The 18,672-nt window shown below is 45.2% G+C and overlaps 1 protein-coding gene across 7 annotated transcripts in view; it reads left to right on the top strand.

The window, feature by feature from the left end:
• The window catches only part of ANKS1A (ankyrin repeat and sterile alpha motif domain containing 1A), a 179,917-nt gene that overhangs the window by 75,186 nt on the left and 86,059 nt on the right, over positions 1-18,672 (top strand). For all 7 annotated transcript variants that reach the window (XM_058733644.1, XM_058733647.1, XM_058733642.1 and 4 more), the window contains 7 exons: positions 5,148-5,444; positions 6,245-6,320; positions 6,610-6,711; positions 6,814-6,915; positions 8,310-8,506; positions 12,267-12,359; positions 17,120-17,240. In XM_058733644.1, the coding sequence (XP_058589627.1) occupies positions 5,148-5,444; positions 6,245-6,320; positions 6,610-6,711; positions 6,814-6,915; positions 8,310-8,506; positions 12,267-12,359; positions 17,120-17,240 (988 nt within the window). The remainder of the gene's footprint in view (positions 1-5,147; positions 5,445-6,244; positions 6,321-6,609; positions 6,712-6,813; positions 6,916-8,309; positions 8,507-12,266; positions 12,360-17,119; positions 17,241-18,672) is intronic.

Genomic DNA, 18,672 nt, shown 5'->3' on the forward strand with positions numbered 1-18,672 from the left:
TATACCATCTACCTTGCTGGATTGTTTTGGGGTTTAAGTAAGATAATGTATACTAAGTAAAACTATCTGGTAACTAGTAATATTCTGAAACGGCACTTTGGAATTTATTCTTTGTTACTCATGGATTGATGCTTAATGAAACATCACTCAGTCTCTTCAGGGTTTTGTCTTGTGGTGAGGCACCTTGAAGTGACTGTTTTCCCACCCAGTGGTTAGTTCAGTTAGCTTTTATAAAGCTCTGATTAAAGGGTAAGTCTTTGGTTCTTGAAAGCACATTTTCTTATCCCTTGATTTCCCACACATAAAAGAAAATTGGTCTAAATGGAATAAGAACATAACTTCTCTTTTTGGAAATACTGGCCTTTGCCTCCCTCCCTCCACCACCCCCCCCCCCTGCCCCCGCCCAAGGGCCAAATGATGTGTACTGCATTAAGGGATAAAGCTGTTTGGGGTTTGCTACGAATGCAAACTCTCCTTGAGCTAGTTTAAATATAACCTCCCTGGCTCTTATCCTGGTTCAGTGGGTTTTTATTGACCTGGATTGTTTCTGGGAATTGTTTTGTGAAAGTACATTTGTGTGCGAAGTCTCATCAGACACCTGTAGAAATTAAGTCTCAGGTGCCTTTCCTGGGAGCAGAGGTAGTTTTCATGAGGTTTCATCTTCCTCTTCGACATAGGGAGCCTTTTGTTTTCAGCAAGTCAGCATAAACCAGTCCAGAATGTAGGTCATCCTTAGCAGTTAGAACTGTTAAAATTGTTCATTTGCTCCTTTTAAAGCAACTTTAACTTAATCTGAGTATCATAAGGTGAGCAACAGTCAAATTAGTTTTAGGATAGGTCTGTTTTTCTGTACACTTAAAAATAATTGAGATTTAGAGCCGGAAGAGACCCGAAAGTTGTCTCGACCAGTTGTCTTCATTCACATTCTGATCAGCTTGTCTGATTGCATCTGAATCACCTAGCAAGCTTTTAGAAAACTTTTTGTCTTGAAAAAACATTTCAACTTATAAAACATTGCCACAAGCTGCATTATACTCCTCAGCTAAATTCACCAATTTTTAACATTTTGTCACATTTGCATGCACATTTTCTCTCTCTCAAATACATATGTATATTGTTGCTGTAGTTGATGAGTTGATATTTAGTCATGGACATCATGACCCTTTAACCCCACATACTTCAGCCTGTATTTCCTAAAAAAACAAGGGCATTCACTTGTATAACCACAGTACAGTTGTTAAATTCAGCAAATTCAACATCGATACAATCCTGGTATCTGATATTGAATCTGTGTTCAGATTTCACCAGTTCCCTCAATAATGTCCTTTAGAGCAATTTTTTTTCCTGGTCCAGGATCCAGTCCAGGATCATACATAATCTGGAACAATGCCTCAGTCCTTCTTAGCCTTTCACGACATGGACTTTTTTTGAACTGCAAACATTACATCCCTGGGTGGGACCAAACCACCTACCTTTTAGTTAATAGCCGAACACACTAACCCATTGCCCAGAGACCTGTGTGACATTGACAGTTCTGAAGAATATAGACCAGTCATTTTGTAGACTTTCCCTCAGTTTTCATTTGTCTCCTATTTCCTCATGACTAGATTCAAGCTATACAGTTATAGCAGGAATGCCACAGGAGTGATGTTATATTCCTTCCTTTGTAGTGCTTCACGTCACAAGGCACATGGTGTGAGATAAAAAAGTTTATCTCACTTTTTATGATGATAGATGATTGCTTGGTCAAGTTGGCGCCTGCTAGGTTGGTAAGCTTTTTAATAATAGTCTTCCTCGGCTTTACCCTCCGAGGTGCTACCTTGGCAAGTCTGGGGTGGGACTTAGTTACTTCTAAGCTCCCATGTAATTCCAGAACGAAGCCAGTTGGAGAAGCCCTGATCTAGGCCAACTTGCCATCCAGAGCAGAAATCCTTTTCTCTCACCTGAAAGATGAGCCATCTACCCCTTGTTTTATTTGTTTGTTTGTATGTTTCTCTTGGTAACAGACTTACTACTTGGCTGCCTCTTTTTGGATGCCACTGATGTTTGGTTTCTTATGCTTGGCTGATAACTGTCTTCCTAAACCTTCCATCTGTCTGTCAGAGTTCTGCCTTCCAGAGCACTACAGAGTAAACCTAGCTCTTCTTCCACGGCGACTCAATTCTCATGTTTGTCCTGTGTCTTCTAAATCTCAGTAGGCTCAGTTTGTCCTTCTGTTCCAATTTTGGTCTATTTCTGGGACCTATACCATTGTTGCTATGGAGAGCTGAAGCTTAGGTGTTTCTAACTTAAGTATCTATCAACCATGGACAAGAGTACAGTTGGGCTGTAGTCTAAGCACTGGGAAGTGATGGCTTGGAATAGTTCAAGAGGAGAAAAGCCATGGAAATGTTTCTATATAGTTATCTGCTGCTTGTAGTTTATGTGTATGTTATGTAGATGGCACATAAATATAATGGATTTACACATTAAATGGGGTCTCCGTATGTAAAGGGTATTGGGATCTTTTTTCTTAGAGATACTGAGTATAGCAAGGGGAAATGAGAATGAGTCTCAAGATGGGCAGGAATGGAGAGTTTGTGCAAAGACTTTGGGGGAGAGTTGGGGTGTTTGATCTTAGTCTCCTTTCTCAGTCCAAATACATAGTAACAGGATTCTGGGAACTCTGAGTGTGTGAGATGCTCCGAGTGTGAAAGAGAAGGATTCCAGGTCTTTAGGAGTCTGTGCTCTCCTTTGGAATCCCTCCCTTTCTTAGGGGTCCATGAATCAACACTTAATGACTTTCAGCCCTGAAAGTTGTCGGGCTCAAAAGGGAAACGGTAGGAAGAGCTCATTGTGATGGCCTGTGTTCACTAGTCAAAAGATGGGGTAACCACAGACTTGAAGAGCATTATAGTTACCAGACCGTGTCGGGCAAGACTGAGGCATGAGTAAGATGCTTTCTACAGTGTGAATTTGAGTATGACACTGTGCAGAGATGTGGTTAGGCCATTTTTAACAGAGGCAGGAAATTTGCTTGGTAGTGATCAAGACCTTGCTTTCAGTAAGGCAGCTTTGTGGTAGCTGCCTTAGTGCTAGCGAAAAAATATTGAAAAAAACCAAACAAACAGATTTTCTTTTTTCCTCCTGCTGGATAGTTTAGAGTCTTAGAGTTCTTCAGGCTCTAATGGCATACTCTTTACAAAATTGAGGACAGATTATTCTGCTTGTTGGGAGACAACTTGGATGTAAAAGAGACAGCAGTGTCTGCTTCAGAGTAAACACATTTTTCTGGATTGGAGTTTTAATAAGAATAAGCTGACTTTCTTGGCCCTGCTGTCATGCTAATCTTGAGATGTAAAACCCTGCGAATCCTCTTAAAGCTTCTTTGGGTTGCCACTCTGCTCTGGAACCACTGAAAAGAAAGCTCCTGTGCATTTTGTAGATGTAGCTGCCTTTCATCCTGAGAAAGTGAAGCGACAGCTCTAAGTTGGCTCAGGGCCTCACGCTCAGTCGGAAATGGGCACTCCAGATGGGGTGTCTTAGTGACCGGTTGTCACCAGGAACCCCAAAGATGGGCTGTCTGCCCGGTTTCCCCTTCCCTCCAGAGTTTTAGGTTGACGTGGAATCTGCCCCTTGGGTGCAGTTATATCACAGGAGGCCATTGCTAACTGGCTGTGTCCTGTGGCCAGTGAAGGCTGTCTGCACTCAGCTGCTAATCTCCTCGAGCTGTGTTTGGGCTCAGTGCTGCTTCTTCTGTTTATCTGTGTGCATTTATCTTTGCATGTGCCTCCTGCTATCACTTTATCTGTCCTTATTTCATTAAAAAATTTTTCTTTGCTATCATTCTGGCCCTTTGGGGCCTCGGTCCCAGCACCTCTGGATCTTTCTGGTACACTTGGCGTAGCTGGAAAAAATGATGCAGTCAAATGCCAGATCAAAAGCAGATGGAATTGCATGCGTGTTTGGGTAACTCCTGGTCTGTTACTTTTAATGTAATTAATAGAATTAAAGAAGTTGTGGAAACATTTCGTTTTTATCTTTTGATCACTGAAAGGTGCACAATATTGACTTACTGGACACACCACCTCATAAGCTTTGTTTCCCTAAGGTGGCAGCAGCCTCCTGGATAAATTTAGGAATCTCAAAATCTTGTGGGAGAATTATTTTATTAGTGCATCTAAAAAAGGAGAGGTCATGGAAATTACTTTATTCCTGCTCTACTTATATATTGTCAGTAGTGGTAAAAGAAAAAGCACAATTGGAATGATTAACATTTTGCTTCTCATGATCGATGAAGCACAGACTTCTCCCGTTTCATCCCAGGTTCTACCTTTAGTTTGACGCAAAATTGGCATTTAAGGACCATGGGGGTTGTGAGTTTGAACGGACGGCCATGTTACAACTTTGAATATTTTGCACCTCTCATAAAACATTCCGGGGCCTGATTGAATCTTTCTGACATAAGAAATACTTCCCTGCACTGTAGATTCCGCATGCTTTGATTGGTGCAGGCTCCTGGAGTAGGCACAGGCACAGGGCGACATCGGGCCCCATGTTCCTCTGGGACTGAGCTCAAGTGCCTCCCTCCCCTGGAAATGGCTGTTGGCTGATACCTTGAGAGTGATTTTTGGTGCTCTGCTCTGTTACTGTGATCGTTGGCTGTTTGATTTGCATGCAAGGAGCTATGCAGATGACAAGCTCTTTCAAAAAAGCTTGTTTGTAAGGCAGTGGATATCAACGAATCCAGAATCCGAACTACAGGGTTGACTGAATATCAACTGTAAAGCCAGTTGAAGTTTAGAATGAGTCAATGGCAGTGATATGGTTGGTATTCACGGGCACCAGGGCGTCTGCCCGAGGCCCTCCACACGCCCTAGTTCACTCTCCTTCCAATCTGTAGACCCCTCCTTCATGGCACACACGAGGAGGCTGTATGCGGGAGCAGGTGACAGCTCCCCTCTGGCAGTCACCGGGGCACAACGTGGCTGATTGGAGCGGTCGGGCTTGTTGGCCGGGGAGTACGTCTGGGTTCTGACACCTAGTAGTCCCCAAATATTGCTGCTGTTTTTCTCATTTAAACTTCAGTGGTTTTACGTGTGATTGCCCCAGTTGTATGCCAGTCGGCCAGTTACCTTTCTGATGTCATCTGCCTGTTAACTCTTTAGAACAACGACAACGAGACGGCCCTGCATTGTGCAGCGCAGTACGGCCACACGGAGGTGGTGAAGGTCCTTTTAGAGGAGCTAACAGACCCCACCATGCGCAACAACAAATTCGAGACACCGCTGGACCTGGCGGCGCTGTATGGGAGACTGGAGGTGGTGAAGATGCTCCTGAACGCGCACCCCAACCTCTTGAGCTGCAACACTAAGAAGCACACCCCCCTGCACTTGGCAGCAAGGAACGGCCACAAAGCCGTGGTCCAGGTCCTCCTGGACGCCGGCATGGATAGCAACTACCAGGTAGCGGGGTGGACATACCCCCGGGCCCAGGGGACCTAGTCGTTTTGGAAAAGGCACAAGTACCATGCTGCTGGGCTGTGTTCTTATTTAGCACGTTTCACCCCACGTGTCAGATGCTTCCATTTGTTGACTCATTCTGATGTGACACTTCAGAGACAGACTCCTCAAGTGAGTCTGGTATCTTTTTTTTTTTTTTTCTTTTCTTTTCTTTTCTTTTCAGGGGTAATATCTTGTCATTATGCCCTGAAAAGATGTGCTTGTGGACTCTCTCTGAAAATCAGAAAAATTTCATTATCTTCCTGTACAGGTGTTCCCACTGCCAGCGCTTGCCTCCTGCAAAGTCCCACAACTTGATCTTGCCAACGGGAGACTTAGCATTTCCCTGTGGTGTTAGCTTTCTCCATTCGGTTGAATGGCTGTTCCTTAGGCTTCACGTTGACCAAACCACGAGTGAAGTTAAGGTGGTTTTTTTGCCCCATGTACTTTTCTTCTCATTATCCCTTCCACCCGGGAAGGTGGACTTTTGAGGAGTTTCACCAATAGGTGGCTCCAAGAGTCGCTGTGCAGTTATTTACGTGTGGCCTGATGGTGGCACTTCAGATACACTTTGCATATGGGCCACGATTGTGGTTTCGGAATCCAGACAAGAAAAGTGGGAAAGATAATGACAGAGAACTTTGTGTGGTTTATTTTATTTTCCCGTCCCTTCTTGTCCATGTCCCATTTGTCGTGTGGAGCCACGCCAAACCTGGGTCACTGTTCTGACGACATGCTGCTCTGCGCTCTCGTTTGCTTTCCAGACGGAGAAGGGCAGTGCTTTGCATGAGGCTGCTTTGTTTGGCAAGACCGATGTGGTGCAAATCCTGCTGGCTGCAGGTGAGAGGTCGGCAGCGCTCTTGTTTACACAGCATGCCAGGGTTGGGGTCGTTTCTCCCTAGCCTCCCCAGAGGGGGATTTTTGCTGGCTGCACTCAAACCCAATGTATGTCTGTCTCCACTGATTGATTGCAAGTGTACGAAGTGTTCTTGGATAGCTGGATTAAAATAGCTTTGGATGAAAAATGTTGATCATGCTACTCGGGGCATTGGGTGTCCTGGAATTTGACCTTCTTTGAGGCTGACTTGAAACTGCTCACTCCCCTGGTCCACCTGGTATGCCTTTCTAGGAATTGATGTCAACATAAAAGATAACCGTGGACTGACTGCCCTAGACACTGTCCGGGAACTGCCTTCTCAAAAGAGCCAGCAGATAGCAGCACTGATTGAAGGTATCAGTTCATCTGCCTGTTGGGGCGACCAGGGCACACACTGGCCAAACTACAGCATTTGTATTTGGTGCAGCTTTTTTTTGTTTTTGTCTTTCCGTGTAGATCACATGACTGGAAAAAGAAGCGCAAAAGAGGCAGATAGAACCCCCACATCCCAGGGACCTGTCGTCTCCAGTATGGACTCCATACCCCAGAAATCTCAGGGTAAGGTGGCTTTTCTCTGCCAGCGCAGGTGCTCTCGGCTTGAAGAGTTGAATGGGCTTTGGTAGAATGAAAGCATCTTCATTTAAGTAATAATTTCAGGGGGTTGGGAGCACTTAATAAACTCGTATCCAAATGTCTTGTTTTCCAGCTAGTATATGAACTTTTACTGGACATAGCTTAGGCCTTTGACTTTGGACCTCTTCTTTCCTACTTTATTTGATTCTCCACTTTTACACTTGGCTCTGTGAGGTCTCTTCTGGGACGTGTTGTAGGTGGGATGATCTCCAGGTGAATTCACATCTCACGGAAACCCTTTTCTAACACACACTGTCATGCTTTGAGCATAGTTGGTCCACGTTAAATATTGAACGAGTATCAACTGGTTGATAGATGTGGACGCGGCAGATTTTGGTAATATGTCACTTGGCCAACAAATGTGGTGTGGGCACTCCCTAGACAGTCCAGCCTCTCTGTCGTTAGCTACAATCCACCTCCTCAGATTTACTGAGCAGCCTTTTGGGTCGTAGGTGTGATGAGTGAGAAGGACAAAGTACTGATTGACACCTTCCCTCAGATACGAGCACAGTAAAGAAAGCCAGGAGGCTGGAGGAATGGAACAAAGCCACACACTGAAAAGGGAAAGGGATTTTTCAGAGGAGAGCAGAGGTATAAGGTTAAAGGGTGCTCAGCCTGTCTCTACTGTGGAGTCCTTGCTACTCCCACCTCCACCATCACCCCACTTGTTTTCTTGACCTCATAATCCACTAGTAATGGGATTAGGAGTTCACTAAGCTCTTGGCCTTCAAGGATTTTACGATTACAATTTGACTATTTGCCAGAGACCCAGAGATCGCTGGTCCATAACAGTAGGTGATTTTTCAGAGTCACAAATTTGGATCCCAGGTACTCTGAGGTTTGTAGTTCTCTGGTGAGTGAGTTTAACCTTGCACAGTGCCTCCATGTCAGAAAGGCTTCACGGTCCTCTATTTTGCTAGAGCACAGGGAGGTTTTTATTAAGAATTTAAAGGATTACTTAAGTTTCCAGTTACACTTTGCTACATTTTATGGTTCAAGTTTATTCTATCACGGTATTGAGGTTCTGGGAATTTATAAAGGTCTTGAGAGGTGTCTCTCATAGATGTCAAGGATTTGCCATGTTGAATTAGAGAAAAATCTCTTGTAAGTGTCAGGGTATAAAGAGCAACTGAAACTCAAGGAAACCCTTTTCTAACACACACTGTCATGCTTTTCTCCTACCCGTGGAGCAAAGTAGTTTACTGCTTTTGGTTATTGTTTGTCAAGTTCAGGTTGATGAGGGGCTCTGGGTGGTTGTAGTGGTTGGAAATCTGAGATTGTGCTCTCATCCATTGACTCTTGCTCTCTAACCTGTTCAGGTGACGTGGAGAAAGCAGTGACCGAACTGATCATTGATTTTGACACAAACGCTGAAGAGGAGGGTCCCTACGAGGCGCTCTACAATGCTGTCTCCTGCCATTCGTTGGACAGCATGGCCAGTGGGCGATCGTCTGACCGGGACTCGATGAGCAAGGAGGCCGAGGCAGCAGGAGTGAAAGCTGCTGGAGTGAGGCCTGTATGTGGCCCGGGGACCCCGCAACGAGACGGGCGCTGTGTTGTCGGCCTCCTGTGCTTCGGTGGGGCGCGGGGAGAGGGAGTGTGCCCCTAGTGCCGGCTCCCTTGGCAGAGGCCTGCATCCTGCTCCCCTCTTCTCCTGGGGCTCGGCCACATCTTCCTCTTGCTTAGTGTGGTTAACTATACAGATCGCCTTGAGGTAGAATTTTGGTTTTCGATGTAACATGTTTGCATCGTTCTATTAGTTTTTGGCCTTAGGGCACATTTTGGCCTTAGAAGCATTTTATTTCTGCGTAGCCTACTGCTGCTTCTGTCCCTGGGGTCTTTGCTCTATATTGTTACTTTTCTCTCTGGAGAGCAGTTCCACAGTGAAAGAGCTCACTGAAGTAAGCTGTTGCCTGCCCTGAGTGCATTCCCACCTTCCATTTGCCGTCGACACGTTATCGATTTGGACCTGGACAGATTCTGCACTCAGCAGGGTCGTAGCAAGGCTTAATCAGATATCACATATGTTAGTATGTGACATTCCTATTTGTCCCAGCCTTTTCTTCTCAAGGTCCACCTTGCCATCTTACTGCTTCTTTCTCTGGTACTTCTGCTTCCACTCTTGTACATTGTTCTCAAGACTTTTTATTCCGGGGCACCCAGGTGGCTCAGTTGGTTGAGTGTCCACCTCGTGATTTTGGCTCAAGTCATGATCCCACGGTCTTGGGATTGAACCCCATGTCGGGCTCCATGCTGAGTGTGGAGCCTACTTGAGAATCTTATTCTCTCTCTCTCCCCACCCCACCCCACCCTGGCCACCCTCCCCCCCCCACCCTGCTTGCACTCACTCTCTCTCTCTCTCTCTCTCTCTCTCTTAAAAAAAAAAAATAATTTTTTTTATTACCTTTTTCTCCCTCACAGTTTTCCTCTGAGCCCACAAGCCTCAATCAGCAGTCCCATGGAACTTCCTTCCTACATGGCCAGGCACAATAGTTTGAGGTTTTGAGCACCGCACTTTTACTAAACTGGCCATTGCTCTAATAGAATCCCAGTAATTCCCAGCTTGGGGCATATTTCCAGGTGTATATCATTTCTTCCTGTTGGAGAGGCTGACTTTTCCCTTTTGGTCTAAATTTGCCTTATGACCGTTTTGATGAGCCTTTGGCTCCTAGGTGATCTTTGGGTTTTTCAGATGTTCTCTGGGAATGGGCCTGATGCTTCTAAGTGTTCTTTTTCATTAGGCTCCTAGAGTGGTCCTAGAATAGTCCCAGCGTTTCTGCATGGATTTTGGAAAAGCCCACCAGAGTAGTAGGTATTATCAAGGGCTAATTCAACTCCTTGTGAGTGGTGGGAGCACACACATATGCCAAGCACCTCTGGCATGGTGCTTCTGTAGACAGAGCTGGTTGGTCTCACTTTCGCCTTAGGTACAAGGAATTGAGCAAATCCACCTGTGGAGGAAGGCATTGCTTTGTGGCACTTACAGGTGATGCCCATTAGAGGGAGCTAGAGGCTTTACAAGAAGAACACAGGGTTAGGGAAGAAAGCTTTGAATAACCAAGTTCCTGCGGGCTTAGCCACTGATTTATAGTCTCTTTGTTCCATCCCACTCTAGGAATGTATCCATCGATGGTCTTGCTAAGTAGAAACTGATGCCTCTTCGAGTGCATGCTTTGCCATTTTTCCTTGAGTATGTGGTGACTGTGCCACTACCTTCCTGGCCCTTGGTAATTAACTGTGGCCAAGGGACTGTTCGGCATCTTACACATGCAGTGGATGGTGTGTATAAATCAGCTCTGTACTTACAGGTCCCTGGGCCAAAGTTTTCACGTTAGAAAAAAGAGGCTGCTGCCTCTCTTTTCTTCCAGTGTCCCTGGTGGCCACTTCTTGTGCAAGAGGTGTTTGTATCGTCCTTTCTAGGCTCCTCTAGTCTTGAGAAGGGTTCTAGGATGGGTCATTTCGGTCGTTGTGTATCATTTTGTTTTTCCACGGGTATTTTTGTCCCAAGGTTGGATAATTGGTGTAGATTACAGGCCTGCTCCTTTTGCTGTTCCCCTCCTTACAAGGTGGCACGTGGAAGGGACCAAGGTTGTTTCTGCACTTCTGGAGTAAAGACGGGTGGGGAAAGCAGGACGCAGTGGGAAATCTCATCTAAAAGCTTTGTTTGGCTTGAAAATACGAACCTGTTTTGAAGTTGTTGCCGTTGGGGATCCATCTGGTTCCAGGGACTGTAGGAATGACTGATTTATGAAGCTAGAATACCAAGTGCTGAAGCACATTTTAACGGAGAGAGATCATGGATGCCAAATGCTAACTGACCCTGGCGGCTCCTGAGATATGGGAGACATCGTGCAGACTTCTCTGAGACTCTCCTGTAATTCAGCATGTGCCTCCACTCTGACTTTTAAAAAATACTGCTGTTCTAGCAACACAGTGAACTAATGTACAAGCCAGGGAATGAGCCGGCAAGCCAGTTCCCATTTCAGGTTCCCACTCCTTTCCCTGTAGGAATGTTGGTTATGAAACATGATTAGGACTTTGCACTATAAACGATGCTGACAGTAACTGCAGGTACAATGGCGAACCTCTCTTCAGCTTTCTGTCACCAAAGATTGTATGTGTTTCTGAAATTGTCTACCCTCGACCTAACTGATCCCTGCTTCAGGGTGTTTCTTGCTCTAGGGCAGGGATTGGCAAAGTACGGCCCACACATAGCAGCCCATTTTTGTGAATAAAGGTTTATTGGAACACAGCCACATTCTGTTACATGTTTTCTATGGCTACTTTTGTACTGCGATGGCAGAGTTGACTGGAAAGCCTAAAATATTTACCGTGAGGCCCTTTAAGAAGGAGCTTGCCAATCCTTGCTCTAGGACAGGTAACTGACAAATATTCCTTTTTTAAATGGGCTGAGATGAAATCGGGTTTTCAGGGGTGCCAGGGTGCCTCAGTCAGTTAAAGTGTCCGACTCTTGATTTCAGCTCAGGTTATCATCTCTGGTCGTGAGATAGAGCCCTGTGTCAGGCTCCATGCTGGGCCTCTCCCTCTCCCTCTCTGTCTCCCTCGCTCTCTGCATCTCTCCTGTGTGTACACACGCCCTCCCCCCCTCCCCCAGCTCTTTCTCTCTCTCTCTCTCTCTAAGTAAAAAAAAATTTTAAAAAGAAATAAAGTTTCCATATACTAATGATACATAATAGTAATCATTGAAGGAGGTGACCAAGGATAAGAGACCAGTTCAGAGCTTTGGGGAATAAACCAAAGATTGGGGGTAGCATTAAAGTTTGAGCAGGAATTGGTGTTTTTGTCCTTGATTCCTTTCCTCATTACTTCCTTGGTAGCTTTGGTTTGTTAGAACTCATTGACAAGGTGATTCTCTGGATTTACTATTTCCTCTTTTTGACATAGACTGACAGCTGACTGGTTTTCCTAGGCTAGAGTTTTATTAGTATTATGAAGGACATTTTCTGGCTAGGCAGTTGTGTGGTTTCAGTGCTGATATTTCTCACTGTGGTCTAGAATATGAAAAAAGTGTATAATCTCTGCTACAGACATCAAAAAGTAAGGAGTGTGCTGACTGAATTTTGTGCTGGGGGTGGGGTGTGTGTGCACGTGCAAATACTAAGCTATCTGTTTAAATACTGATCCTTAAGTTTAGTCTCTCGGGGGAGTTCTTTACATTATTCTTTTTCATTTCCAAGGGCTAAGATAAGAATAAATCAACAAGTTGGGTACTTGAAAAAAGAGATCATGAAATACTTACTTTTTCTCTTCTACAGAGGGAACGTCCACCGCCTCCAGCAAAGCCACCACCTGATGAAGAGGAGGAAGACCGTATAGATAAGAAGTATTTTCCATTGACAGCTTCTGAGGTAGAGGGTCACTGAAGCACGAGGTTTCGGAAGGTCCATCAATGTGTGCTTGAAGAAGACTCTGCTTTCTCATTCTCTTAGCGCCTCTTTGGATTAGTACATTTGTATTGTGCACATCAGTAATCTGGAACAAGATCTTTCAAACTCACTTAAGTAGTAAGCAAAGAATTTTAACGGAGCTGTCTGGCAGACAGGCCAGTTACCCGTCTGCCTTGCACATTGAGAGTAAACCACGCACAGTTCTCCTGGCTCCAGTGTCTGCACGGTTTGCCTTTCTGCTTTCGTGCCTGTGTCATCTTTTGATCCAAAACGTAGACTTTGCCCCTAATCACTGTCTGTAGACTGCGTCATATTAGCGAGCTTTGGTGACTCTGCCCCAAAAGTCGTCTTTCTGTTTTCACATTTTCCTTCTTCCTTTCACATGAAGAATCCACCAGGACAAACATGGGAAATGTCATAAAGGCTCAATTAGAAGAGAAGCAAGATTCGTGGAGGTGGGAGGAATCAAAGAAAGAAGGTTATTTGAGGAGACTAGTCTACCTTTTTAAAAAAGAAATCTTATCGTGAGGCAAATAGTTGTACCTTCTCACGGGGTTAGTTATATGAAGAAAATCATATTTTCCATGATCTTTCATTTTCGGAATGTCCCTTTAATACTTGCCACCATTCAGAGACCATGTTTATTCAGCACTGATTCAAAGTATTATGTAATTTTGTTATTTTATAGCTCGTTCAATACCCTGTTGTTCTTTCACTTAAAAAGCAGGTAATATAAACTAGTCAGTTAAGTCTCATTACTTTATCCCTAGAAGTCAGAGTTAACTTTTTTCTTGTACTGCCACAGACCATCCTGTGAGACAGGGTCTTTTATCTAATACGAGCACATGGAACCAGAAGGATGGCTTTAGTTTCACAAAATGTATAAATACAAGGAAGCACTTTTAAGAATGTAAAAGTCAGTGTTGGAAATAGGGGAAGATTTTTATGCTAGGTATAAATTCTGTCCCTGTTTCTTTCTATCCCTTAATTACAAAATGCTTATTATCATGTTTCAAGTAAGAGGTCTCTAGAATTACAGCCTCTAGGGTAATAATAATACATTGCTAGAAGGTAGAAATGCATGGAACAAATCCCTGCATGTTTTTATATAGAGATTTGCTTCATTACTCTCTTTTATAAGGGAAAACCTGGTAATATGGAGCATATTCAGTTGGGGCTAGGTCTCTATGAATGCCTTATGCCACCTCTTTAACAAGGACTTGGATTAAAATTCCTAATACCCAAGGATAAGAGCAAGGCTCTTAAATATTAGATAACAAGGACTTTCTGTTCTCCCAGGGCTTTTTAGAGCATATAATTTGTCAATAACGGTGTCAAGAGATAGGGGGAGAAATCTCCATTTCTCTCCTGGGTGGGAGACTCTGAGATACTTCTAGGACTTGCTTCTGAATAGTCTGGAATTCTGGGTCAGTTGGACCACGGCAGTCAGAAGTTAGAAGACCATGAGAACCCTGACTTTGCTTGCTTAGTGATTTTAAGTACCTAAATACAGAGGTGATGTGATATGGGCCATTATCCTTGCGACGATCAAGGCAGATTCTGTTTGTCGTGTGAACGAATAGGTGTTCTCCAAAAGTGGACTCTAATCTTCACCATCTTTATTTCTTATACTGCCAAAACTTTACTACCCTACACCTCATATCCTAGGAGGCGCTGGCTCATCATAGTTTAGACTTCTATTTGGCAGACAATCTGCTTCAGTGTTTGTGTCCTGTTCCTGAGGCTCGTCACTGAGATGACCCATAGAAACCTTGGAGGGAGGCTGAGTGTAGCTGGCTCCAGAAGAGCTTATCAGATTAACTACCAGGTCATGAAACTGGCTTCCAGAAATTAAACACATACACATGCACGTGCACACACACGTTGAGATGTTTTTGCCCCACCAAATGGGCTGCCAGCTGCATCAGACTGACCATGATCTTCCCTATGTTCAGATGTGTGAAACCTTCATGGGAAGTTGCAGCTGCTATGGTATCCCTTCCCAGAAAACTGCCCACACCCCGGCCGGTCATTCAGTTGGTCACAGTTAGGTGCTGACTGGTAGTAGCTTCTCTCTGCAGCAAAAATGTTGCTTTCCATGTAACAGAGAATACAGCTTTTTGGCTTTGATTTACTGCCAGCCCTAGAAGAAAGGGGAGAAAAGATTAAGGAATAATTGAGTAAAAAGCAGAATCTTTTCTGTTGAAAATCAGTTACTGCCATATTCACTGTGACAATCCACTTCTTTTTTTTTTTTTTAATTTTTTTTTTAACGTTTATTTATTTTTGAGAGAGACAGAGCATGAACGGGGGAGGGTCAGAGAGAGAAAGGGAGACACAGAATCTGAAACAGGCTCCAGGCTCCGAGCTGTCAGCACAGAGCCCGACGTGGGGCTTGAACTCACGGACCGTGAGATCATGACCTGAGCCGAAGTCGGCCGCTCAACCGACTGAGCCACCCGGGCGCCCCGACAATCCACTTCTTGAGTGGGAGTTAGGAAGGCTCCAAGAAAAGCAGTCTATTGCTTTATTATGAGATTTTAATCCCACAGCTGGCAGGAGCCAGGACTAAGAGGAAGAGATCCCTGTAGAAGTTGTCTGGATGTGAGCAGGGGACTCTCACAAGATATCTGAAGGAAGGAAAGAGTTCTAAATTGGATGGAAAGTCCTCCTTCTCAGGAAAAATGAGACCATCTTGGTCCAGAACCAGGGGAAGTGAATTTTATGGTCCTGCCTCTGCTGCTTGCTCTCTGTATAACTTTGGGCAAGTCCCTAGACCTCTCTGGAAAGTGGGTTTGGGCATCTGCAGAATGAAAGAGCTGGAGCTCGGTGCTCTCTAGCTGTGACTGTAATGGTTCGGGTCCCTCCCAGCTCTAGCACTTGCTGGGTTTTTGCTTCTGGTTGTCATGCCCGGGAGCAGGCACAGAGTGAACGTGGGTCCAGTGGGCCTGATTTTCCACATGGAAGTCATCAGCTGTCCTGCTTGAGAAGGAAGGATAGTATGGGCCGGGCATCCAAGCTGTCAACTACCTTTCAGAGAAGCATGCCTGCGGCTATATGAGTGCTCTCGCTGTGTCCAGAACACTTACAGTCTCAGCTTTCCAGGGCTCCAGCTCAGTGATAGCTGTGGGTGTGTAAACCTGAAGAACCTAAATTCCTGTCTGTAAAGCCTGTGGTATTAAGTTGACACTGTATGAACTGCTTAATGGTCCCTCTTTGTTCCCTTAATTGTGTTCCCACGAAGAGGCAAAAGGAATTAAGCAATACAGGCAAATGGCTCATTGTAATGAAATAGCTTTTAGCTTCCAGGTGGCTTTCAGTAAGTGGAGGTTCCTGCTGTGCCTAGCAGAATATCGGAAAGAGACTATCATTCTGCCTTTAGAGTGGCAGCCTTGTTAACAAGCAGGAGCCGCAGTCTCTTATTTAGTCTGAGGCTCCTGGAATCATTGATGTCTCATTAGGCCGTAACACAGTGAGCTATATCTCCAAGAAGCAAAACCCTGATGAATCACAAACCTGGTTCATTTCCAGTGAGCTGTGGGACATGCCTGAAGGAGAGGCTTCTGCATGTGCCAAAGAGTCACATTCGTAGGGTACCGTTGTTTGTCAGGCAGACGTGGGAATCCCTCTGAACCCCTCTGTTCATAATATATCACTTCTAGCCAAACTGCTCAAGGGGACATTTTGTGCTTTGCCTTGCTCTCATAGTAGCTGGTATGTGATTATTCTTAATTTGCCTACGAAACACATTGGATTCTTACAACAGATGAGGCAGAATTGTCCTCTAAATCGAGGATCTCCATTCCCTCTCTCAGTGTGACTGTAGCACTGGTGATGGTGTTTCTGGCTCGATGTGAGGAGGAAGTGTGGCTCCTTGGGTGCCATGACCAGCTGTGGCCACAAGGCCCTCAGCTGCCTAGACCCGCTTGGCAGGTGTAGGAGCCAGCGCTGGGCCAATTCTCTTAGCAGAGACGCTTGGCTGCCTGGGTCAGGGATTTCCCCATAGACGGAGCTGCTTTTTCTGCAGTGAAATTCATACTGCCTAGCCACTTGACTCTTTTCAGAACAGAGATGGGTGGAATTAGTTTAAACTTGTATTACCATAAATGCAGTAGGAAGCCGGCTTTTGAGAGAAACTTCCCCGTAACCCCCAGGACCTGTGGAGAAAGGCTCACAAAAATAGAGAAGGACCAATAGAGCACTTTGTTTCTAGTTTCTGGTAAGGGTCAGTCATTCAGGGTCAGTCAGAAGTCATTTGATTCCCTCCTGAGAAGGTGGGAAGGGTTCCAGCCTTGGGGTAGTATGTGTGCATATTAAGAAAGAATCGTGGAGAAAGGAGGCTTTTGTGATGCACCATAGCTAAAAACGGCTTGGAAGCTACTATCCAACCCAAAGAGACCATGCAGAATACTGTTATGATGGGAGAGGCAAGAGAAGGAAGGATCTTGGATTTTATTAATGGCTTTTTGAAGGATATAATGAGGTAAGGAAAGGGGAGTGTTTTAATCAAAGGCCATTGAGATTCGAGGTGCAGGTGCATATCCAGAAAAGCAGTTGTGGTTTCACGTGACACTGAGTTATTTACTTCTCTTCCCGCCCCCACCCCCCCCCCCTTCTTCCTCTCAGGTGAAAAAGGAGCCAGGGATCTTGAATTTGTTCAACATAATCTGCCTTGGTATTAGCCACCCACATGAGAAGTTCTGTGGTGTCTTCTCTCTTAGGTCTTGGCCATGAGACCCTGGATTCAGGGAAGTGCAGCCAGGGAAGAGGACGAGCATCCTTATGAGCTCTTGTTAACAGCAGAAACAAAGAAGCTGGTATCCGCGGATGGAAGACCAAAAGGTATACCCCCACCCCACCCCGCTCCCATCAGAGACAACCTTGAAAGGGTTTTTAAAGTTTGTGATCCTGAGTGGAAGGAGAGGATGATGTTCCTTGGGAGGAGGGAGCTGGGTGTCATAGCAGTTGGGGGTGGTGGGTGTTGATTATGAGCTTTCATTGTCAATGCCCTGTGTTAGGTAGAGTTGGCTCACCACCCTGCAGCACGCGAAGCAAGGAGGTGGTTAGGTCAGACCAGGTAAGAACCGTGGAAGGAGAAATGGCCCGCAGCGTAACGGAGCTTGATTTGGGGTATCAAGTCATAAACCCTCAAGTTAAGGCTGTGGAAAAACAAGCCCAACAAGTCAGTCCCTTTGGGGGCAGGCTGACGGCACAGGCTCTGCTTTGAGTCCTGACCTCACAGTGAGACGCTCCTGGGGAGGGGCCCGTGATTGGCTGCCACCCGGTAACTAGAGTGCTCTGTCGCCTTGGCCTACTTTCATTGCCTCTGCAAAATTCCGTTTCCTCCGTGAGGGAGTGAGTGCCGCAGGACGGACAGCCAGGCAGACGATATAAACGCGGTCACGACAGGGGTGAGCGCACTGCTGGAGAGTGTGTGATAGCCTCGTTCTAAGGAAGAACAAGAAGGGGCAGTGCCATTCCCCCTGCAGTTGGAAGGAACTTCTGTGGCCTCTCCCAGCTCTTTATAGCTCTCAGGTACTAGGTCCTTCGTGGGGTATTATTTGTGCCTCCTTTCAATGCTAAGACAGTCACGCTTCCGGTAAGGATGGGGGTTGCGATGGTTTGTTTGGAACTGCCCTCTGCTGGGCCTGTCAGAGGGTAGGGGGTGGCAAAGAGGACATGTGCATATGTGTATGACGTGGTAGACCTTGTTTTTACTGGTCCTGTTTAAGAGGTTTCTCTTCCAGCATGCAGACACTTTGTGGTCATTTTTATAGTGGTTGTTTTGTTTTGTTTTTTAATGGTTTCCATTTGGAGCTTTAAAAAAAAGAGTTATAATTTAAATACAATAAATTGCCCCTTTTGTGTACAGTTCTGTGAAGTCTGACAAATACAGTTATATAACTGCCACCACATTCAAGATACAGAATGACTTTATCACACCAGAAACTCCCTTGTGTCCCTTTGTAGCCAGTCCCGCACCCCTCCCTTACCTCTGGCAACCACTACTTTTATGTCTGTTCCAAGAATTTTGCCTTTTCCAGAATGTCCTATAAATGGGAATCCTGCAGTATGTACCCTTTGAGTCAGGCCCCTTTCACTTAGCGTAATTTCTCTCGAGATTCATCCGTGTTGTTGTGTGTACCAGTAACTTGTTACTTTTCATTCCCAAGTAGTATTCCATTGTATGGATGCACCACAGTTTATGCATTCTCTAGTTGAGAGGCATTTGGGTCATTTATAGTCCTTGGCGATTACAAATCAAACTACTATA

Source organism: Neofelis nebulosa, chromosome 6 (genome assembly GCF_028018385.1).
Source record: "Neofelis nebulosa isolate mNeoNeb1 chromosome 6, mNeoNeb1.pri, whole genome shotgun sequence".
Taxonomy (NCBI): Eukaryota; Metazoa; Chordata; class Mammalia; order Carnivora; family Felidae; genus Neofelis; species Neofelis nebulosa.